The sequence below is a fragment of the Micromesistius poutassou genome, assembly GCF_964030765.1.
Source record: "Micromesistius poutassou genome assembly, chromosome: 15".
In the NCBI taxonomy this organism is placed as follows: Eukaryota; Metazoa; Chordata; class Actinopteri; order Gadiformes; family Gadidae; genus Micromesistius; species Micromesistius poutassou.
The window spans coordinates 2416062-2435288 of record NC_140285.1 but is presented as its reverse complement, the minus strand read 5'-3'; the positions used below and the strand labels follow the sequence as shown (position 1 = coordinate 2435288).

The window sequence follows — 19227 nt, the reverse complement described above, 5'->3', positions numbered from 1 at the left end:
TAAATAGGCTACTAATTACTAAATACAAGCTCTTGAAAAATATACCAGGGATGTTTAAACACTGAAGAAAATTGCTTAGACTGTCAGGCATTCTGTGTTGGCTTGCACAGAGCAAACATTTACAGTGAGCAGATACATTTGATCAAATGAATCCTCATCAAGACGTTTACCTCATGGAAGTGACAAAACCAGTAGCCATCGACAGTAAGAGAACTCTGCGTTCTTCTCAGGCATAAGGTTTGTTGAAGTCACATAAATTCACATGATGTTGAAGGCAGGCTGTGCAACCATTAGCGATTGTAATCATAATGTAGTTAGAAAAGGAAGATTACAGTTCTAAACCTCAAATGGTAGTTCCAAACGTCAAATTGTAGTTCTTAACTTCAAAGTGTAGTTCTAAACAGCCAATTGAGTTCTAAACCTCAAATTGCAGATCTAAAAACATGAGATTGGTGTGTTTCTAAACAACAGTCACATCGGTGCTCGATGCATCGTGGTTAATCTGTGCTGCGACGGATACGCTGGTCAGATTCAGAACGTTGGCCCCTGATGGACGGCGGGGTCCGGCCTCTTTTTTGCCGGGGGGCCCCGAGCCGCGCAGCAATGGCGGCAGAGGGAAGGGGAAGCAATCGAGCGGCGCGTGCTCGATCGTGCACAGGTTCTCCTCACTGTCGCTTTGATAGCCCAGGTTATTGAGCCCCCCTCCTCCCGAGACCGCCTCCGCGCGGGACCACGACCGGCCGGGCCCCGGGACGGAGGGGCCGTCCGTCTGGACCGCCTTGTCCCTTGCCCCGAGGACCCTGACGTGCGGCTCCTCCTCCTCCTCCTCCACCACCTCACCCACCTCCACCATGCTGGGCTCCACCCGGCGGAAGGTGTGGCGAGCGTAGAGGCCGATGCAGAACATCTCCACGATCACCGCATAGTGGTAGATCACTGGGGAGACAGAGCAGCAACACCAAGGGTTAAACACATATACATACATACATGTTAAATATTCTATTGACTGTTTCAGGTTAAACGCAAAGTACACCCTTTAGCACAGAATTTAGGTATTATAAGGTGAACCCAGTAAAGTTGCACAGATGTATCAGTCAGTGCAAGACAAGAGTTCAACAGAGCTGAAACATCAGAGAGAAGAGAGTAGAAGGAAAGCAGTCTCTTCCCTCCAACGTCAACAACATGACCCTTCACACACTCACACACACTTCACACACCACCAAACAAAAAATAACACAAATGTCTAGAATAAAATAGCCGACGCCGTCCAATCACACGCCTGGTCCCGCTGATGGGCAAAATAGCCTAACGAGCACATCACATGACATGTACATTACGAATATAGTCAGCTATTTTTTCAGGTCAAGGCCTGAGCCGGAGGCCGCATATCCCAACTATGGGAGATGTTGGACTCATACAATGCACCACACATTCGCAAGAACAGGAGTCAGTCTGCTGATAACATTCGGCCACAGCTCAGGGTCAAGATACCCCTCAAGAAGCCCTCATAGCTCGTTAGGAGAAACACAGAAGACACTCATAAAGACATCAGAGCCCGGAGGCTCAAGGTCAAGCTAAACATCCAGAAACACACACACCTCGAAACGCACACACCACGTTGGGAGGGAAAATACAGCATAAGACTGCATCACACAGGAACACCTCATGCTCTTCTGAAGCAGAACTTCCACGGAGGCGAAGCTCCAGATGACCTCAGCGCTGCTAGGGACTTAGAAATATTCGATCTCTCACGCTTTATGAATCAGTATTACCTTTGCTACTTCACTCAATAAATCCGAGGCCCTCGTGCTGACAGACTTTATTACCTCTCCGTCTCATTTTATCTGGTCAAGTAACTAGACAGACTGTTTTTCCCAACAACGCCGGTCACATGACGATGACTCACGCTGGGAGCGGGTCTGCACGGAGAAGGGCGGGGTCCCGGGCACCACCTTCAGGGACACCAGGGTCTCCAGGATGCCCCCCTGCAGGCCGCACAGCACCAGCACGGCGATGATGCACACAAACTTGGCCCTGATGTCGTGGCCCCGCAGCGCCCCCTTGGTGGCGTTGTAGAACAGCAGGTGGCCGTAGAAGGAGAGGAAGGTGGACACGCCGATGATGGCGTTGACAATCATGTTGGGGTTGATGGAGTCCAACTGGGCATGGGGGGGGGGGGGGGGGGGGAGAGAGAAGAAGGGGAGAGGAGGAGCAGGAGGATGAGAAAGAAGAGGGAGGAGGAGGAGGAAGGGCAGTAGGGGAGAGGAGGAAGAGGACAAGGAGAAGAGGGAGGAGCGGGAGGGGAGGAAGAGGAGGAGAATGAGAAGAGGGAGGATGAGGAGCAGGAGGGGAGAGGAGGAAGAGGAGAAGGGGGAGGTAGAAGAAGGAGGAGGAGCGGGAGGGAAGAGGGGAGGGGGTGAATCTTAAGTTAGTTCATAAACAGTTTGGACCAATTGAATCCAGCTGGATTTGAAACAGATATTGAAGCTGGAACGTCTCCTCACGTCTGCGTAGTCGTACTGCTCATCGGTCCAGAGGACCAGCGTGACGAAGAACAGGATGCTCCTCACCACCGACAGCTGCAGCCCCGCCGCCAGCATCCAGTTCAGGCTGCTCCTGAGCAAGGCATCAGGGGAAATTTTTAACTAGCCAACAGCCACGGTATGGCCTACGGGTGGTCGATTGATCGCTTGAAAGTAAATCATTTGATTATAATTTGGATAATCGATGAACATAACCATCCAACCTCAATATATTAATAATGAAATAGTTTATATATGAATCGCTGATATTCATAATCGTTTGCTGTAGCTCTATATTGAAGTCGTATTGTTTTACATTTAAAATAATCTGAACACATCTGTAGTCACAATGCTGATCGATAAGGTTCAATAAGGTTATCAATAAAATGCTGGCCAGCGAGTACCGTTTTTTTTACAAGAATCGTACCATCGACACTCCCAAAAAACCCTCCCACTCACTGGCTGTGCAACTGTGTGACGCAAACAAGCATGGCTTGTTCGCGTCACACAGTTATACAATCGCACGGTTGCACAGTCACAGTCACACAGTCAGTGAGGGACGGGCTCAATCTTATACATCAAGACATCAAGGAATAAAAATGAATATATATATATATATATATATATATATATATATATATATATATATATGTCATATATGTCATAGGCTACAATCCTGCCAATTCGTTTTTTATTAATCACTTGATGTAGGGCTGAAAGCAAGGATTGTTTTAATTTACGATTAACCCCCCATTGTAGGTTTCATTGCAGCGCTACAGCCATGGGTTGAAGGTGAGGTGTCCCTGTGGTGCAGTACCTGGTGATGGCCAGCAGGGGAAGGCAGCAGCAGCAGCAACAGGGGAAGGGGTCTGGGGACAGCTTCTCCCCAGACAGGACCTCCAGCATACGGGCCTTCCCCCCGAAGAAGTCCGTGATCAGACCCATGAACTTCAGCAGCGTGATGGAGTGGTACCTGCCAGGGAGGGAACCAGAAGTTATCTTCATATTCAATGGGCAATTTTCATATAATTTGGTATTTCAACATCATTTTCAGGAGTCACTTACTGGTATGTATATTTTATGGCTGTTTTCTTTTATGTAGGCTACATTATTTTGTGTGTGAACTTTTTTTACATTTGTGTTTATTATTTTTTATTTGCTTGCAATATATTTACATTTTCAGTATCTTCAGCAGAATTAATGTGACAAACTATTTATTTCGGGATTAACAATGACATCCAATGTCTGCATTGTGATCCATAAGGATCTCAAAATTTAACATAACACACGGCTACAGAAAGAGTTTCAATTCAGATATAATTCTCCTTTAGACAACGTGTTTGATTAAAATAATCTGACCACATGAGAGTTGAATCACACTCACAGGGAGGAGATGAAGATGCAGAAGGAGGATGAGCGGGGAATGTACAGGGCTATGAGGGACGCCAGTGTGATCACCTGAAACAAACACACCAGGTCAGTTAATGGACGGCCACACAGCTTCTCACACCTGCAACTACATACTAGCAGCATAGTAAAATAAAAAAAAATGCTAATACTAAAAGGCGATACAAGGGCTAAGCACAAATAATATCAATGTGTTGACGACTTAAAGGAACGGTAAGAAAAGTGACTTTACGGGATACAGTCCGAGTATCCACAGGTAGAGCTGCTGTCGCCGTGACGACTTGACATGGCGTAGGATGAAGCCCACCTCCTCCAAAAACAAGGCCAGCAAAATGGCTGCCAGGACGGCAGGGATGAGGAACAGCCACAGCTCATTCCTGATCACTGGGAGACCGAAGAAATGACACTTAAAAACTCTGGAGAGAGAAAGATGACACTTAAAAACCTTGTCTTTAGACTAGCAGGTTAGCCTCTATTTTTTTTTCGAAAATAAACAATTCCAAAATTATTTATTTTAAACTGACATTTTTATCTACAGCAGTGTACGGTTTATTACAGTTTAGAAGACTATGGTATAGTCTTTAATGAGTCAACTGTATTTTGGAAATATTTGTTTATTGACATTTAAACCTAAAAACGTTTTAGAAAATAATAATAAGTTGTGAGAACTTTGACAACATTGCACCTTCCAAACACAGTTATGTTACTATGACTATGAATTCACAGTAGTATAGTATTACTAGAGTTTGACAGCATAATGAATAAGACAAGGTGTTTTTTTTCTCACATTGGTTTCACCCATAACAGAATCAGTCCCCCATGACAGAATTAGTGTACCATAGTACACACTTTATCATGTCAAGCAAAAAAAAAAACGTATTGCAGTCACAACAAAACATAGAAATCATTCTCATACTAGATTGAATGCCAGCTGCATAATTGGCAGCCTATACTTGCCCATCTACCACAGATACCTACAGATATACGCACGGTAACATATACAAGTTAGATATATAACCGTACCTACAGCAGTCGTGTTGCATATCTTTCCCTTTGTTTAACATTAAAGTGCCCCAGGAAAGGTGAAAGGTGTGAAAGGAGTCCCAACTCACCGCGGAAGAACTCCGAAGAAAGTGGAACCTCCGGGCTGACCCCGCTGCAGTTGATCGGCCGGCCCATCCTCACCTGTAGCTCACCTGTAGCTCACCTGTAGCTCACCAGTCCACACTCCCCTGTCCACACTTGCCTACCCCTCGCTGAAGGACTAGCCAGTTACCACTATTTTTAAACGAGGACTCGAGGAGAATAACAATGGGGTTATGTTATGTTATGGTCTTCCGTGTTGATCTGTCCATCTGCTTTATGGAGCAGCACCACTCCCACCCCGTGGTTAATGACTGATGACCGACTGGGGAGATAAGAGGAGGAGGGGGGGGTCAAAGTCCATCCTGAGGGATAATTGGGTTTCCAACCTAATGGACAAAGCAATTAAAGAAAAATGATCGTTAAGGGTTGTAGTCCAACATCTGAGCTGAGTGGCTGGAGCTAGCTAAACTGGAACGGTTGGATCGTTTTCTTCACCAGAAAATAATGGCGAAGGACTGTAAAACTGTAAAACTCATGACAACATACGTGAACATGCATTCTGGAATGATGGTCTGTCCATGGTAAGTATCTGAAAAAATTGTTTATTATTAAAAAAAAAAAAGTCTTGTCATGCAAGCAATATAAAAAGAAATACATGTATGGATAACAAGATATGTTGTACCAATATTTTTGCAGCGTTTATTTATTAAAAAAAGGGAGGGATTTAAAACTGAAATACACTTCTGATTTCACAACGAAAACATACACGAGACCCATAGTGAAGAACTGGGAGCTGTAACTCGTTAGCCAAAGTGCACAGGCAGTGTTCCTCCAAAAGCTGTTTGATTTGTCTGGCAGCACAGTAACAATAAGGCACAATAACAAAGTACAAAAGTACAAAAATATACACGTGTAACATTTAAAAAATTGGTTTTAGTTTGTTTGGCGGCTCATAGAGAAAAGTGTTTATTCTAACTATACCCTAGTTGGCAGAATATCATAGAAATATATATATGTATATATCATAAAAATACATGTGCCAAAACTTTAGTCTTCCACATAATTGTGGATCAATATCTTTTTTTTACGCTTTTTTATAAGATGAATGAACACTCCTAGGTTTGATGTCACAGGCTAGAATAACACGTCTTTAAGTTCACTTAACCATTTCAAAGTATTGACAAAATGTCCAGAAACATCAGCTTTTTTCCTCATGCCCATGAGCAGTTATCTCTAGTCGTCACCGGCACAGTCTAACATTTTGCTCCTCTGTGTCCAATAAGGTTTGAGTCCAACATGGAAAACCCAGAGTTGAACGTCGATCAGAGTACCAGTGGCTGAGGTCTTCACTTGATGAGGCAGTAGAAGAGAAAGCAGGCGCCGACCGCCCAGTGACTCGCCCAGTTCAGCTCGGACCACCTCCGCAGAGTGTGGCTAGCGAGGTAGCCCTAAAGTAAACAACAAACAAACACCAATAAACATCACGTTTTCAGTGTATCAGCACAACACCCTATTTTAAAAGAACGCATCCATGCTGTTGTCAGTGATTTTGTTAAGAGTGGAATTTACATCAACCCCAATATTTATTTGTGCATAAAATACATTTTCAGGGTGATGGAAATTCCACACTCATTATTATTTATTAGTTCATAAAGATATAGATGACAGCTTCCGACCACTGAATATTACGTAGTCAGCGTTATTTGGTCGTTGACTAGGTTATTTCTATCTGTATATTTTTTGTTTCTATAGTTCCTAACGTCTTCTATTGTTCCAAAAATGATCTCTATGGTCTGGGCTGAAAGTTGGATTTTGAATTGATTGAATTCAGGAAATAAAACATTTCTCCCCACTCATATCTAACATGATCAGCCGTGACAGAGGGATTGTCACAAACAAATGCACTTTATTCCATATTAATCAAAGCTTAGTTCCATGTTCCGGGGGGGGAGGGGCGTTCCTTACCTCTTCTATGGCCTGGTCGTCCATGTCGGCATCGAACATGGATCCCAGGTACGTGAGGTGGAAGACAGCCAGCAGACTGAACAGCACGTTCACCACCATCACCCAGTACCCCTGCAAAACACGATAGTCCACGAGTCCATATGACGAGGCTGGATAGTCTAGCAGTAGGGGGGTTTGACTCCCAGCCGCAAGGTTCTGTGTTCAACCCCATGTCAGCAGTCGACCTGACTGTAGGTAAACTTGAGAAAGACGGCCCATCCCCAACCTGTTCATTTATGACATGCATCTAAAGTACAACTGAATAGACCTTTGAATAAAAACCGAGTGCTAAATGATGAAATACTAAAGAGTGGATGGCCACAGTGTTTATCCTCTAGTTTAATGTTTCCCTACTGATTGATTTGGATCTACCATACTGTACAGTCTACATCATTGCATAGTTTTATAGTGTTTTATAGTGTTAATAAACATGGCGTTACCTTCTTGTGGCGATGGCTGCAGTCAGCAGTACAGGGCCTGGAGAGGATACAGGCGCTGAAAACTGCTGCAAGCTTCTTGCGAAGAACTGGTGGAGAGTAAAAAAAATGATGATTTCAGTTACAACATTTTGTGACCATGATTCAACACGGCGAATTCATTCGACGAGTTGTGGACCTCCTACCGTGCTCGATGTAGGTGATGAAGCCCAGGGACAGCAGCACGGCCCCCAGGTGAAAGCTCAGACCCTGGAGGGAAAGAAGCAGTGGGGTCAGGGGTACAGCACAACGTCCAGGACAACATCCAGGACAACGTCCAGCACAACGTCCAGCACAACGTCCAGGACAACATTCAGGGTGTCCAAAACCATCGCAACTCTCCCTCTTTTAGTTAGAAGCTGGAATCAATTCAACATGTATTTTTCTGTTTAAATTCTCGGTTCTCAGAGTTTCGAAGAGTGAGACCAACAAAAACACTTTTACTCGAACATAGTGTAAAAGGAAACCCATTTGTAAAAGGAAGAAAATGCACCCATGCTCGAGTCCCAACCCATTATTATAAAAAAAAAGCGTTAAAAAGTGTGTTTATGATAATAAGGATTTTGTCAGACAGGTTTCAATAGAAGTAGATGATATGAAATACAGAACTGGAACTAAATAATAAATATATATCCAACAAGACATTAATGAAAACGAGAAATTAAGAAGCTGATATAAATCACCCCGGCTGCTAACCACTCATACACCCAGGGTCAGAGTCGGGTCACACGACTCCAACACACAATTACTCAACCCATGCCTGTCTGTGGCTTCGGATAACACATCTTCCAATTGTACGAAAGACTAAAAAAGGTGTTATATTTCCCATTTCATTTTGCAAAATGGGTCAAGTTGCAACCGCAACAATAGACGGTACAGTTAACCCTAGAACAACAAATCACACCACCAGTGAAGGATCTCCCCACACCTACTCATACCCCCCTTGGGTTCCCCGCCCAGCCTCTGTGTGCGGTGAGCCACCCTCTCAGGCTGAGTCATACCAGGAGGAGGCCTGGTGGTGGTGGTGGTACTCACATGCAGCAGAGCGCTGGCCGTGTATGTCACCAGGATGGCGGGGAAAGTCCCGAGCTTCACGGCGTTTTTGAATATGTCTGTGGATAAGAATTCCCCAATGTTACAATGGTAGCTACCTTGCTTGGTGTAAAGCATTTGTGCCCGCCTGTATTACGTAGCTTACGATCATCATAAAACTAGGTAAATTCCTCGGTCACCTCTAAGTCAGTCCAGATGTTGTTGCAATTTTTGTATAACATTCATCAAGTTAGTACGTACATAATCTGCATCTGCGTCTGCGTGCGTGCGTGTGTGCATGTGTGTCTTACAGGTGTTGAGCCAGCGTGACATGGGAATGTTCCAGGACGTCACCACGACAACCATGGACCGGGGAAACTCCACATTGAGGGGCTTGACCACCGCCATGTCCCTGATACACCACAGAAGAAGCGTTATGGACGAGGGAATTTCGAGCAGCCAATTTTTAAATGACTTTTTAAATGAACATTTGCTGATTCAAGCCAAGAATATTCAAATTGAATATAAATCCATGGTTATACCAGAAACACATGCAAGCTTAAAGGGAAACAGTAAAATGTTAACCTTAAATAACGCCCTTTAATGAAATCCCTTAAAAGTATTTAAAAGACTTAACCTGACCCCAGTTTAGGATTCTGATGTATTCAATTTAACAATTTCCACCAGGATCACTGACTGTGAACCTGAAACTCTTCCAGCAAACTCCCCCATTGCTTCCCCTGTGAGGAACACCTTCCACCCCCACCCCCTCCTCCACCAGCCCCTGGGTGCTCCTCACCACTTGAGGTGGTCCTTTTCCTCAGAGAAGCCGGCTCCAGACAGCATGGTGAGGCTCTCACTGAGGTGGCCCACAAAGTAGTTACTGAAGTGGAAGGAGACCGCACTCTCGTAGCTGTGGAGCCACCTGCCCAGGGACAACAACATCTCTGCTCAGATCATCTGGTCCATGTCTGCTAACTATGGTAAGAACAAATCCTAGATACATCATCTGTTCAATGTCTGGTAACTATGGTAAGAACAAATCCTAGATACATCATCTGTTCAATGTCTGGTAACTATGGTAAGAACAAATCCTAGATACATCATCTGTTCAATGTCTGGTAACTATGGTAAGAACAAATCCTAGATACATCATCTAGTACATTAATAACTCTTTAAATATATAAAAGAACAAATCCTAGATACATCATCTGTTCAATGTCTGGTAACTATAGTCAGAACAAATCCTAGATACATCATCTAGTACATTAATAACTCTTTAAATATATAAAAGAACAAATCCTAGATACATCATCTTTTAAAACTTTAAAAATGATGTGCTGTCCTGTTAATTAACTAATGTTTAGTTTTTTCTTTATCCATTTGAAATGGATCATTTTCCATGCAAAGAATACCATGTCCTGTTTTGTTCCAATTGTTCTGGTACTGCAATCTTCTTGCAGCAGACACTACACATTTGAGTTGAGCCAAAGAAATCAGGTAAACACCTAAACATCTTCCCCTCTAAAAGAGCCAAAAGGACTAACACAGACTAACACAGTGTAACACAGAGCCAATGAACAACTCGATTTAACCCTGGCAGTCTCTGCAAGCCCTGACTCAATAAAACAATTATGGCTGTGTTCGGATACGACCCCTCGCTGATGGTGTGGGAACACAAGCACTGGAGTTAGGAGAAGGGTGTTCTAAATGTCCACGTGTTCAACCCACTTGCGTGTGACGTCGTTTCCCTCGATGGGGATGAAGAAGGGGAAGAGGTAGGGGGCGATGCAGGTGGACACCACCAGGCAGGCCTGGCTCTTGAGGAGGCAGAGGAGACAGCTGCACAGCCACGACCAGCTCTAGACAGAAAGACGGGATCATTTCATTCAAGTTAAAGTCCTGTGGTTTTCCGGTCCCTTCCATGCATTGAGTGAATGGATTCCACTCATTGTTTTGGAAAGGGATAATGAGCAGATTGGGTGAAATCAAAAGAGTAGCGATAAGCTTTAAGTAAGTAAGAAACTAAGTAAGTAAGAAACTACTACTAAGAAAGAAATTCCGTTTGTTAAGTTAGTGTTCCTAACTAAACCGATCACAATATATTTTCGAAAACGCTTAATTAAAAAAATAATAATAATCACTCACTATCTTCCGACTCTCAATGGCGTTTTTGTAGCCATGGAAACTGATCCAGGGTCCGAAGACGACGGTGCCCACAAAGAGGACGTAGCCCAGGAACTCGGCTGGGGAGGGCAGGGCGGCCACGGCTCCCCGGTCCAGGTCAAAGGCCAGCGAGATGGCCTTCATGGCCACCACCATCTGAGAGCCTGGTGGGGACAGTTGGGGAAGGTGGGCCATTATAAAGGGTTTGTCATAAGGTCATGGGATCCATGTTACAATCATGGGTTGCACTGTTTATGATTTTAAACACTGAAGACCAAAATACCAGAGGTTGAAACCATATATTACTAAAGTGAGTTATTACCATGATCTAGAGATTGAAGTTGTCAGTCAAACAATGTACTTTTGTATCTTGGTATTTATCTTGAAACCCATTTTGACAAAGTAAGAGGAGTATCAGCATAACTGCATAGTAAGATCCCTCCTGAATGTTCCCTACTGGGATTAAGAAGGTCATAAGGTATGCTGAGGAGGAATCAAATAAAATGATCATGATGCACTTGCCTCTCATCTTGTTCCATGTCACAGGGTCAATCAAATGCAGTTCCCTGAAAAATAATGAAATAAATAGATGAACATACAACAAACAAATACTGGATCTATGCCTAGTTAATGTGATGCAGGACTTCAGACACTATTACCAGAATAGTCTGGCTGACCTTCGCATTTCAATTAAACATATTAAGATGATCAAAGATGAGAAATGTTTTGTACTCAAATGCTGTATCCCAATACTGAGTTTAGCTCCAATTGTTGCAGATTTGTGTTCGCTAATGGTCCCATTATGCAGCTTCTTCTCCACTCATATTCAATAGTTGTTATGATCAACAATAAATTACTTTATAAGTCAGACAGACACAAAAACCCAAAATCTCTTCTTGTTTTACCCAAAAAATTATACATAGGGCCCCATTCAAGTCCAACCTTTCAATCACACACACACACACACACACACACACACACACACACACACACACACACACACACACACACACACACACACACACACACACACACACACACACACACCTCTCCTCACCCCATGAGGAGGTAGACGAGGATGGCCCCGGAGAGGAAGGGGCCCCGCCGGCTGGAGCGGGAGCAGAGCCCCAGGACCAGGTAGCAGACGGCCCCTAGCAGCAGGACCCACAGCATGTGCACCTCGAAGAACAGGTAGAGGCCGTAGGAGCCTGTCGCCACGGAGACGATGTGCTTCACTAGGGATGGAAGTCCTGGGGTTGGGGGGGGGAGAGAGAGAGAGAGAGAGAGAGAGAGCGAGAGAGAGAGAGATTTTGATATTGAAATTGAATAAATTTCAAACATCATTTTGGGTTAAAAAAAAAAGAAAAAGTCATGCAATGATACTGTGCGTAAATCAATATCAATTTATTAAATGAAATTGATGGAAGGCACATATTTTGGTGATACATGTGATAAAGTCTGTTTTATATCTATAGTGTATCACATGTATTAAGAGGAGTACAAAGTGCGTTTACAACATTTTACTTTTATTTAAGGGTCATTAGATTCATTAGAGTTCATCCATGTTATTACTTAGTGTATCAAAAAGGAACAGGAATTAAAGTTTGCTTTCCTTTTATCGGCCTACATCTTGTTAGTGAGCTATGAAGCCTAATCGGAGGCCAATATTCCCAGGCTTCCCTGTGTATCGTACTTTGGCGTTGTATTATGACTGATGGTTGACTCATCATGGATAACTAATCATAACAGTGGATCGAAACAGGGCACCACCCGGGTCCAGCACTCACGAATCCTGAAGCAGATCCTGCAGAGCAGACAGAGGAGCAGCAGCTGCCACACCTGGTCCAGGCCCTGCTGCAGGGTGGTGAGGACGCAGCTCTCTGCGAGGTGGAGCCACAGCTCCAGCCGACCTGGGGCTTCCTCCATGGTGTCCCCTCTGTCAGCACCCGGTCCTCAAGCCCTGTCAGGGGAGGCGCGGATTTAGAATCACCCACCTTCCGCAAAATAAAGTAAAGGGTCTCAAAGCAAAAGTTATGAACTAACCAGGGACTACATAGAGCGAACGTAAAACTTTAACAAACTAAAGCTAGCATAAAGCACACACACTCACAAAGTAGTGTGTAACGTGGACCAACACACACCAGAACTAAACACAACACAACCAGCCCTGCTGTCGTTGTGTGATGGTAGCACGCTAGAGCTAGCTCGTTTGAACCCGTTTTCATAGGGTTACCTTTTAAATCCAGCCAACCAGCAACCCATACAACTATCTAACCGAACCGACCACAGGGGCTTGGTACGCCAGCGTTACCTCAAGTCAAACTAACACAAGCTAACCTGGTTAGCTCCATTCATCAAAGTGTGTGGAGGACGTCTCACACGCACGACTTGACTGCACTGATCGTGTCCCGGGCTCCACGACATGCAAAAGCCTCTTTCAATAACACTTTTCGCTCAGTAAACTTACAACACGGGAAGAAAAAGCAAGCGCTGTTCGGATGCAGTTAGCGAAGTAGCTTGCGGTTGTCGTCCAGAGCCTCCCCAGCCCCCCTCGCTATGGTGCAGGAACACTAGGTGGGTACCGCCGCTCCTCCTGCCGGGCCCCCCAACTCCAGGTGCCTCTCGGTGCATCTCAATAAAGTGATCTGCTAAATTCGGTTATTGGGTTATTTCTTGATTTTGAACACCGTTCATCTCCGTCGACTGCTGCAGAGGAAGTCATAACAACCATCGAGTTGCTCCCCTGCAGTAATAAACTCCCAAATTAAACGGGATGGTCATGGGGCTCATTTTCCACAGCGGTTATGAATATATTCTATTATTATGTTTTAAAACAAACCTTTGCCTTGTGTTGGGGGCTACTGAATTAGATTCGGTAAATACTCAGCAGAACTTTTCTTATACACATTCTGTTCTGTGTGATATATTCACCTCATGGCCCATTCTGCTCTTTAATTTATATAAACAAATACAATCATTATTGCAAAAGCACTGACATGTTTGTATGATAACATGTTTATTAAAAATACAATGTATTACAAATCGTACAAAAGTAGTACAAGCATTGAACCAAATACAAGCTTTACATACATTTGATGCATACATTTAAGGAATTCATTAGATTAAGAAAACCATGAAGGCTAGGATAAAGTGCTAGCCAAATACTGTCAGTTATATAACAGGAAAGAACGTGTATGACTTGCACTTGAATGGTATGATAACTTAATGCAGACCTCCCAATAATAGGAAAAAACTAACATAAACCCTCTGCAGACTTTTTTATAGAAAAATTATAAAATAAAGGTTGACATTTACTGCCACCGTGTGGTTTAATTGAAGTTTTTAACAAAAGGTTTTTAACTGGGCTTTGAATTTAACAACAGAAGGCACGAGTGAAACAAATTAGATGACATGGAAATCTTTGTAAAGAGGTTTGTTTTGTATTGGATATCAACGGCTTTTGGGACAGAGTGCATTACCCGAAGGTTGAAGGCCAGATAACCAGATATCAATAACACGGATCAGAATCACAGAGATGGATTTAAAGTGAAAGATTATCACTGTTTATGTACGATGCATTTTACATGCAGGGTTTCCTCCTTTTATAAGTGGACCAGGACAAGCAATATATATTTATATATATTAGATATTGTTCTCTCCCTTTGTTTGCTTTGTCTCAGAGGGCGCTATAAAGCTAACCAGATTCTCTGAACATGTCACCAAGTGTTGATCAGTATTGGCAGGAGCACCCCACCCTCCCCCGCACCCTCCCCCCCACCCTCCTCCTCCTCACTCCTTGCTCCTCCTTTGTTCTTGTTTATTACTCTCAGGTATCGTCTCTTCAGCCCTTCTGTTCCTAAGCCCAGGGCAATCCTCCTCCTCAAGGCTTTCTCATTACTATCTCCATCTCTCTCTTCCTGCCTCTCTCCCCCTTTCTTCCTGCACTTCTCTCTCTCTATTCTTCTCTATTTCTTCCTCTTTCTCTCTATCCCTTTCTCCTGCGCCCCCCCCCCTCCCCCTCTTTCTCTCTCCTCTCTCACACACTCTCCCTCTCCCCCTCTCCCTCCCCATCCCCCTCTCTTTCACCCCCCTCTCTCACTATCTCTCTCTCCCTCTGTCTGCCACCCGCTCTGTCACTCTCTCTCTCCCTCTCATTCCGAGAGCATATGCCAGAGGAGCAATAGCCTGCGATCTGCTAATTAGAGGCCCCTATTGTGGCGGCTTCGGGGCCCTTTCAGGCCCCCAGCGAGTGAGCCGTGCGTCGTGGGGTAATTGTGTCGCCAGGCAAGGTGATAGAAACTCAGTGGGCTCAGCAGAAGGTTTTTATTGGTTCACTAAAAGGTTGGGGAAGGGTATCGCCAAGGCCCGGAGTTTGTATCCTTTCACACATTTGTTTGTCCCCCGGATGGCAGGGGCTCAGGATCCCAGAGACCCTCTGATTACATCTGTCTGTCTCCAGCCTTCCCCACACACACACACACACACACACACACACACACACACACACACACACACACACACACCCACGCAGTGCCTAATCTTCCCCCTGCCATCTTGTTAGCAAGACCATGGGCTCTAGATGAGGTTATTATTCCTTTCATGTGATGTCAGTATAAGGGGTTGAAATGCTGACATTTTGGGGAGCTATTGTCTATCATATTCTTTTAAACAAAGATTCTTTATTTCTGTTTTTCTTTGACTAGATTTTCCTCTCACGGATGAAATTGGTGATTTCGATTTGACCATGAAAAGTGAACAATAAAATATTGTGTCACTTTTGTTTCATTAATTAATCAGAATCTATTTTGCCCGCCCACACAGTATCAAATAAAATGGGCAGATTTTTGAGATTGGAAGCCACAATGACTAATGAGGCCTGAGTCTCTTTTCAATCTGGTGCACTCCACTATTCAAACACAGCTCAAACTCTGTGTGAGCCATTAGAGTTAGTAAATTATTAATATGAATGTAAATACGAAAACCATCCTGTAGTGAAGTTTGCTTTTGATTCAATCCAAAAAAAAAACAGTGCCTTACACTAAAGGAACAGTTTGAAAGGCTTTAAAACAAGCGTACCAAAATTGATGAAAGAAAAAAGTAGAATAATTCTTCACTTTGAAAGTTGAAAGTTGAATAACTATAATAACTTATTACATTATTATCTATAATACTTATATTTAATAAAAGAGCACTTTTTGAAACAAGTTTACAAAGTCCTTTGTAACCGTATTTCGAAGAGCATATATAAAATCACAGCAATAATGAATAAAAGCACAAACATGCAAGTCCTAAATAGAATAACAAGAGGTGTGCACCCAAGACCAATCAAATACACATAGGCAGGATGTCATGAAAGTACTGAATAAATTATAAAACTGAGTGTTAAAAATCTGGGTGTGCTATTCGATAAAAGTACATTTAAGGAAGAGATTTAAAACATGGCAGAGAGTTCTGATCTTAAATGTCACCACTGCTCTGGAACATTTAAGACATTTAAAAAAAATATGAATATTGCGAGTAGTACTGCTCTTATTACATTGCCATAAAGCTAACCATTCACTTGTAGGCCTAAGACTCCTACTGCATTTGAAGGTTAGGGCAGGTGGTTCACATGCAATCTGATAACCAATCAACGCTGTTGCTTTGACAACGCTTAATTGCCTTGTCTCTCTCTCTGTTATCTTGCTCTCTCTCTCTGTCTCTTGCTTTGGAGGGGGCACACGTGTGATGCATTCAAATCCAGTAAATACCGCAGGAAGTTGCAGCATTGTTTGACTCCGGGGTCACACTAGCCCTGCACCTGCTGCTGCTAAGACAAGAGAGGGGCTGCCTAAAGGGGCATGGCTACAACATCTACACAGAGCATTAAGCTCCAGGGACTGAAGGAGGAGAGGAGGGGGAGGGGCAGGGTGCTGAGGGAGGGTCAAAGGTCAGGCAGGTCAAGAGTGGAGGTCAGGTCAACTGTATTCCAACCTTTCCGGATATCAATCAATTCAATCTAGTGATCAAATCAATTCTCACCGGGCGTAAGCTGATAGTTGATAATAGTAGACGGCTGCTAATAGACAGCATGTTTAAGATATACATGGCAGTGTTAACAGTATTGATTGTAAAGCATGCAAAATTTGCTACTTAAATATACAGCAGAACGTTTTGATTATGAGGTGAAATGATAATGTCGGTCTACAGTGTGAAATATGTTTTTGTTGCTTTTGATTTTGATGTTGCTGTTGTTGGTAAGTTTTGTTACGTTGTTGTTGGGTCTTGTTCACTAATAATAAAACAAATAGTAAAGACAAAAAGACTTCTCTTTTACTTGCTCATCTTCTGTGTTGTTTGCTGTTTTTTAACACCAATGTTGACGTGGTGTTGCCGCTACGTAAACATAATCGCCACTAGAGAGCAGAATCTAATACAAACATGTCATGTTCTGCTCAGATGGTATTGTTTATCCTTTCAATTAAAAATAATGAAATGTATTAATTAATAAATGAGTAAAACATGAACAAACTAAATCCACATTTTAAAAAGAATATTGGGGGAGGGGGGGGTTTGAAGGTTAGGTGGTGAAGTCTGTTCATGTTAATATTTTACTTCTGAAAAGTATGTATATTTATATAGTATATTTTAACAAGCATAACATAATTGATTCCTGCGTTTTATCTTTTGTACAAAATGCTGACGTTGCTTGTTTCAGCCTCAGATGGCTGACAGCTGCCGGTAATTTCCACCGATGTTCCTCTTAATGAACTAGGGGGAGGGGCTTGCTCTGCATACCGCCCAACTCATTTGCATACAGATGCCAACTTGGTCCTGCTGCAAGCAGTGAATGACCGGGTGGGTGTTGGGGTATGTGCACGTGTGTGAGAGGGTGTAAGGGTGAGAGAGTGAGTGTGTGTGTGTGTGTGTGTGTGTGTGTGTGTGTGTGTGTGTGTGTGTGTGTGTGTGTGTGTGTGTGTGTGTGTGTGTGTGTGTGTGTGTCTGTCTGTATCTTTGTGTGTGTGTGTATCTGTGTGTTGTGTGTGTGTACGTGTGTCTGTCTGTCTGTCACTCTGTCTGTATCTCTGTCTGTGTACGTGTGTGTGTGTGTGTGTGTGTGTGTGTGTGTGTGTGTGTGTGTGTGTGTACGTGTGTGTGCATGTGTGTTTGTGTGTGTGTGTGTGTGTGTTTTGTGTGTGTGTGTGTGTGTGTGTGTGTGTGTGTGTGTGTGTGTGTGTGTGTGTGTGTGTGCGTGCGTGCGTGTGTGCGTGTGTGTGTGTGTGTGTGTGTGTGTGTGTGTGTGTGTGTGTGTGGGTGTGTGTGTAGTGACACAGGGTGATCACCAGTGCGTGGGCGTCAGACAGAGAGGGGTGCAGTAGGTTCACCTCTAATGATGGAGGAGGGCGTTAATTCACACTACGGCGGGTGCAGAGATGTCAATTAAATATGAACCGCTCTTCATTCTTCCCCCTCTCACAGATCTCAACGCTGAGTGGTGGCTGGACTGGACTGAATAACTTTACCTTTCATAGCTTCATGCAATTAGCATACTGCAAGGAAAGTTGCCACATTGCGATAAAGGTTAAATCTGCATTGTGTCTTTTTCACTGCACTCACTTTGGTGATTTTTTTTTCTTTTTTCCTTTTTTCCCAGAGTTAATTGTTAAGGGTTGAATCGTCAGTGAATGGGTTTAATCTAAACCCTTTTAGACACTCACATATGTATATTCATATTTTTTCAATACTTTGAATCTTTAAACAAAAGAGAACAAGGGACAAAGTTGCATACAGGTGGAAAAAGTTTTTATTACGACAAAACATTTCATTTCTGTTTGATTTTTTAAAGCAGGGACCAGCAGGACGAATGCGATTGTCTGTGCAGGTTGTAAAAGTAGTCTCTCTTCCTCGCCATCTGGTACTTTCTGGTGTTCAAATACTTATGTGTGAATGCACAGAAGATGCTGGGAGCATGTTTTAGAGTAAAACTTTTTAAAGTTGCACGGAAATTATTTATTTAGAAACGGTTACATAAATAGATGTATTCTGAATGTCAATTAGTATTCAAATACTTATTGACACTCAGAATACATCTATTTATGTAACAAACGCACAATAAGTGCAATGTGCTGCAAAAGTGCAGTTTTTTTTCCCCATTTAAGTAAAAGACTAAATAAAACTGGTGCACATACATCCATTTCAGAAAGATATATTCTGGTACGCCAATAATTATTTAAAAAAGTCTTTGTTACTGACTAAAAGAAGAAGTTGCGGTACATCTGTTTCAGCATAAGGATATATTCTGGCATGACCTCCTCCAGATCTCCTCCTCTGCGTTCAGCGGCTCTGCCTGCCGTCACATTGCACACACTGGGGCCCCGCAGATGCCCTGGCCCATGATCAGGGGCCCCTCGGGGCACGGGGGGGCCGGGATTGTGTGTGTGTGTGTGTGTGTGGGGGGGGGGGGGGGGGAAATCATTATCTGCACTGCCATCTGTCATCAGGGAGCGACCAGAGCATCCAGCCCCGTCCGCTAGGGTGAGAACCAACTCTCTGTG

At 43.5% G+C, this 19227-nt stretch overlaps 2 protein-coding genes across 4 annotated transcripts; both read right to left on the bottom strand.

Annotated features, from left to right (window-relative positions):
• Positions 1-392: 392 nt before the first annotated feature.
• On the bottom strand, positions 393-5140 carry LOC311359434 (organic solute transporter subunit alpha). Its single transcript, XM_084479453.1, has 7 exons — positions 5042-5140; positions 4162-4313; positions 3907-3980; positions 3340-3495; positions 2505-2616; positions 1907-2159; positions 393-936 (listed from the first exon to the last, which is right to left on the bottom strand). The coding sequence occupies exons 1-7, from the start codon at positions 5106-5108 to the stop codon at positions 461-463; spliced, it is 1290 nt and encodes a 429-aa protein (XP_084335579.1). The 5' UTR covers positions 5109-5140; the 3' UTR covers positions 393-460.
• Positions 5141-5665: 525 nt separating this feature from the next.
• LOC311359431 (protein-serine O-palmitoleoyltransferase porcupine-like) lies at positions 5666-13308 on the bottom strand. Of its 3 annotated transcripts, none has more exons than XM_084479449.1 (13): positions 13161-13308; positions 12481-12687; positions 11751-11943; positions 11216-11259; positions 10676-10857; positions 10259-10389; positions 9327-9452; positions 8839-8939; positions 8531-8607; positions 7642-7705; positions 7460-7545; positions 6981-7091; positions 5666-6463 (listed from the first exon to the last, which is right to left on the bottom strand). In XM_084479449.1, exons 2-13 carry the CDS (start codon positions 12617-12619, stop codon positions 6362-6364), a joined length of 1356 nt encoding a protein of 451 aa, XP_084335575.1. In that variant the 5' UTR covers positions 12620-12687; positions 13161-13308; the 3' UTR covers positions 5666-6361. The 3 variants fall into 3 exon arrangements, with proteins under 3 accessions (XP_084335575.1, XP_084335574.1, XP_084335576.1); XM_084479448.1 differs by having other exon boundaries at positions 12481-12653; positions 13161-13303; XM_084479450.1 differs by lacking the exon at positions 13161-13308 and adding an exon at positions 13031-13104 and having other exon boundaries at positions 12481-12653.
• Positions 13309-19227: the final 5919 nt, after the last annotated feature.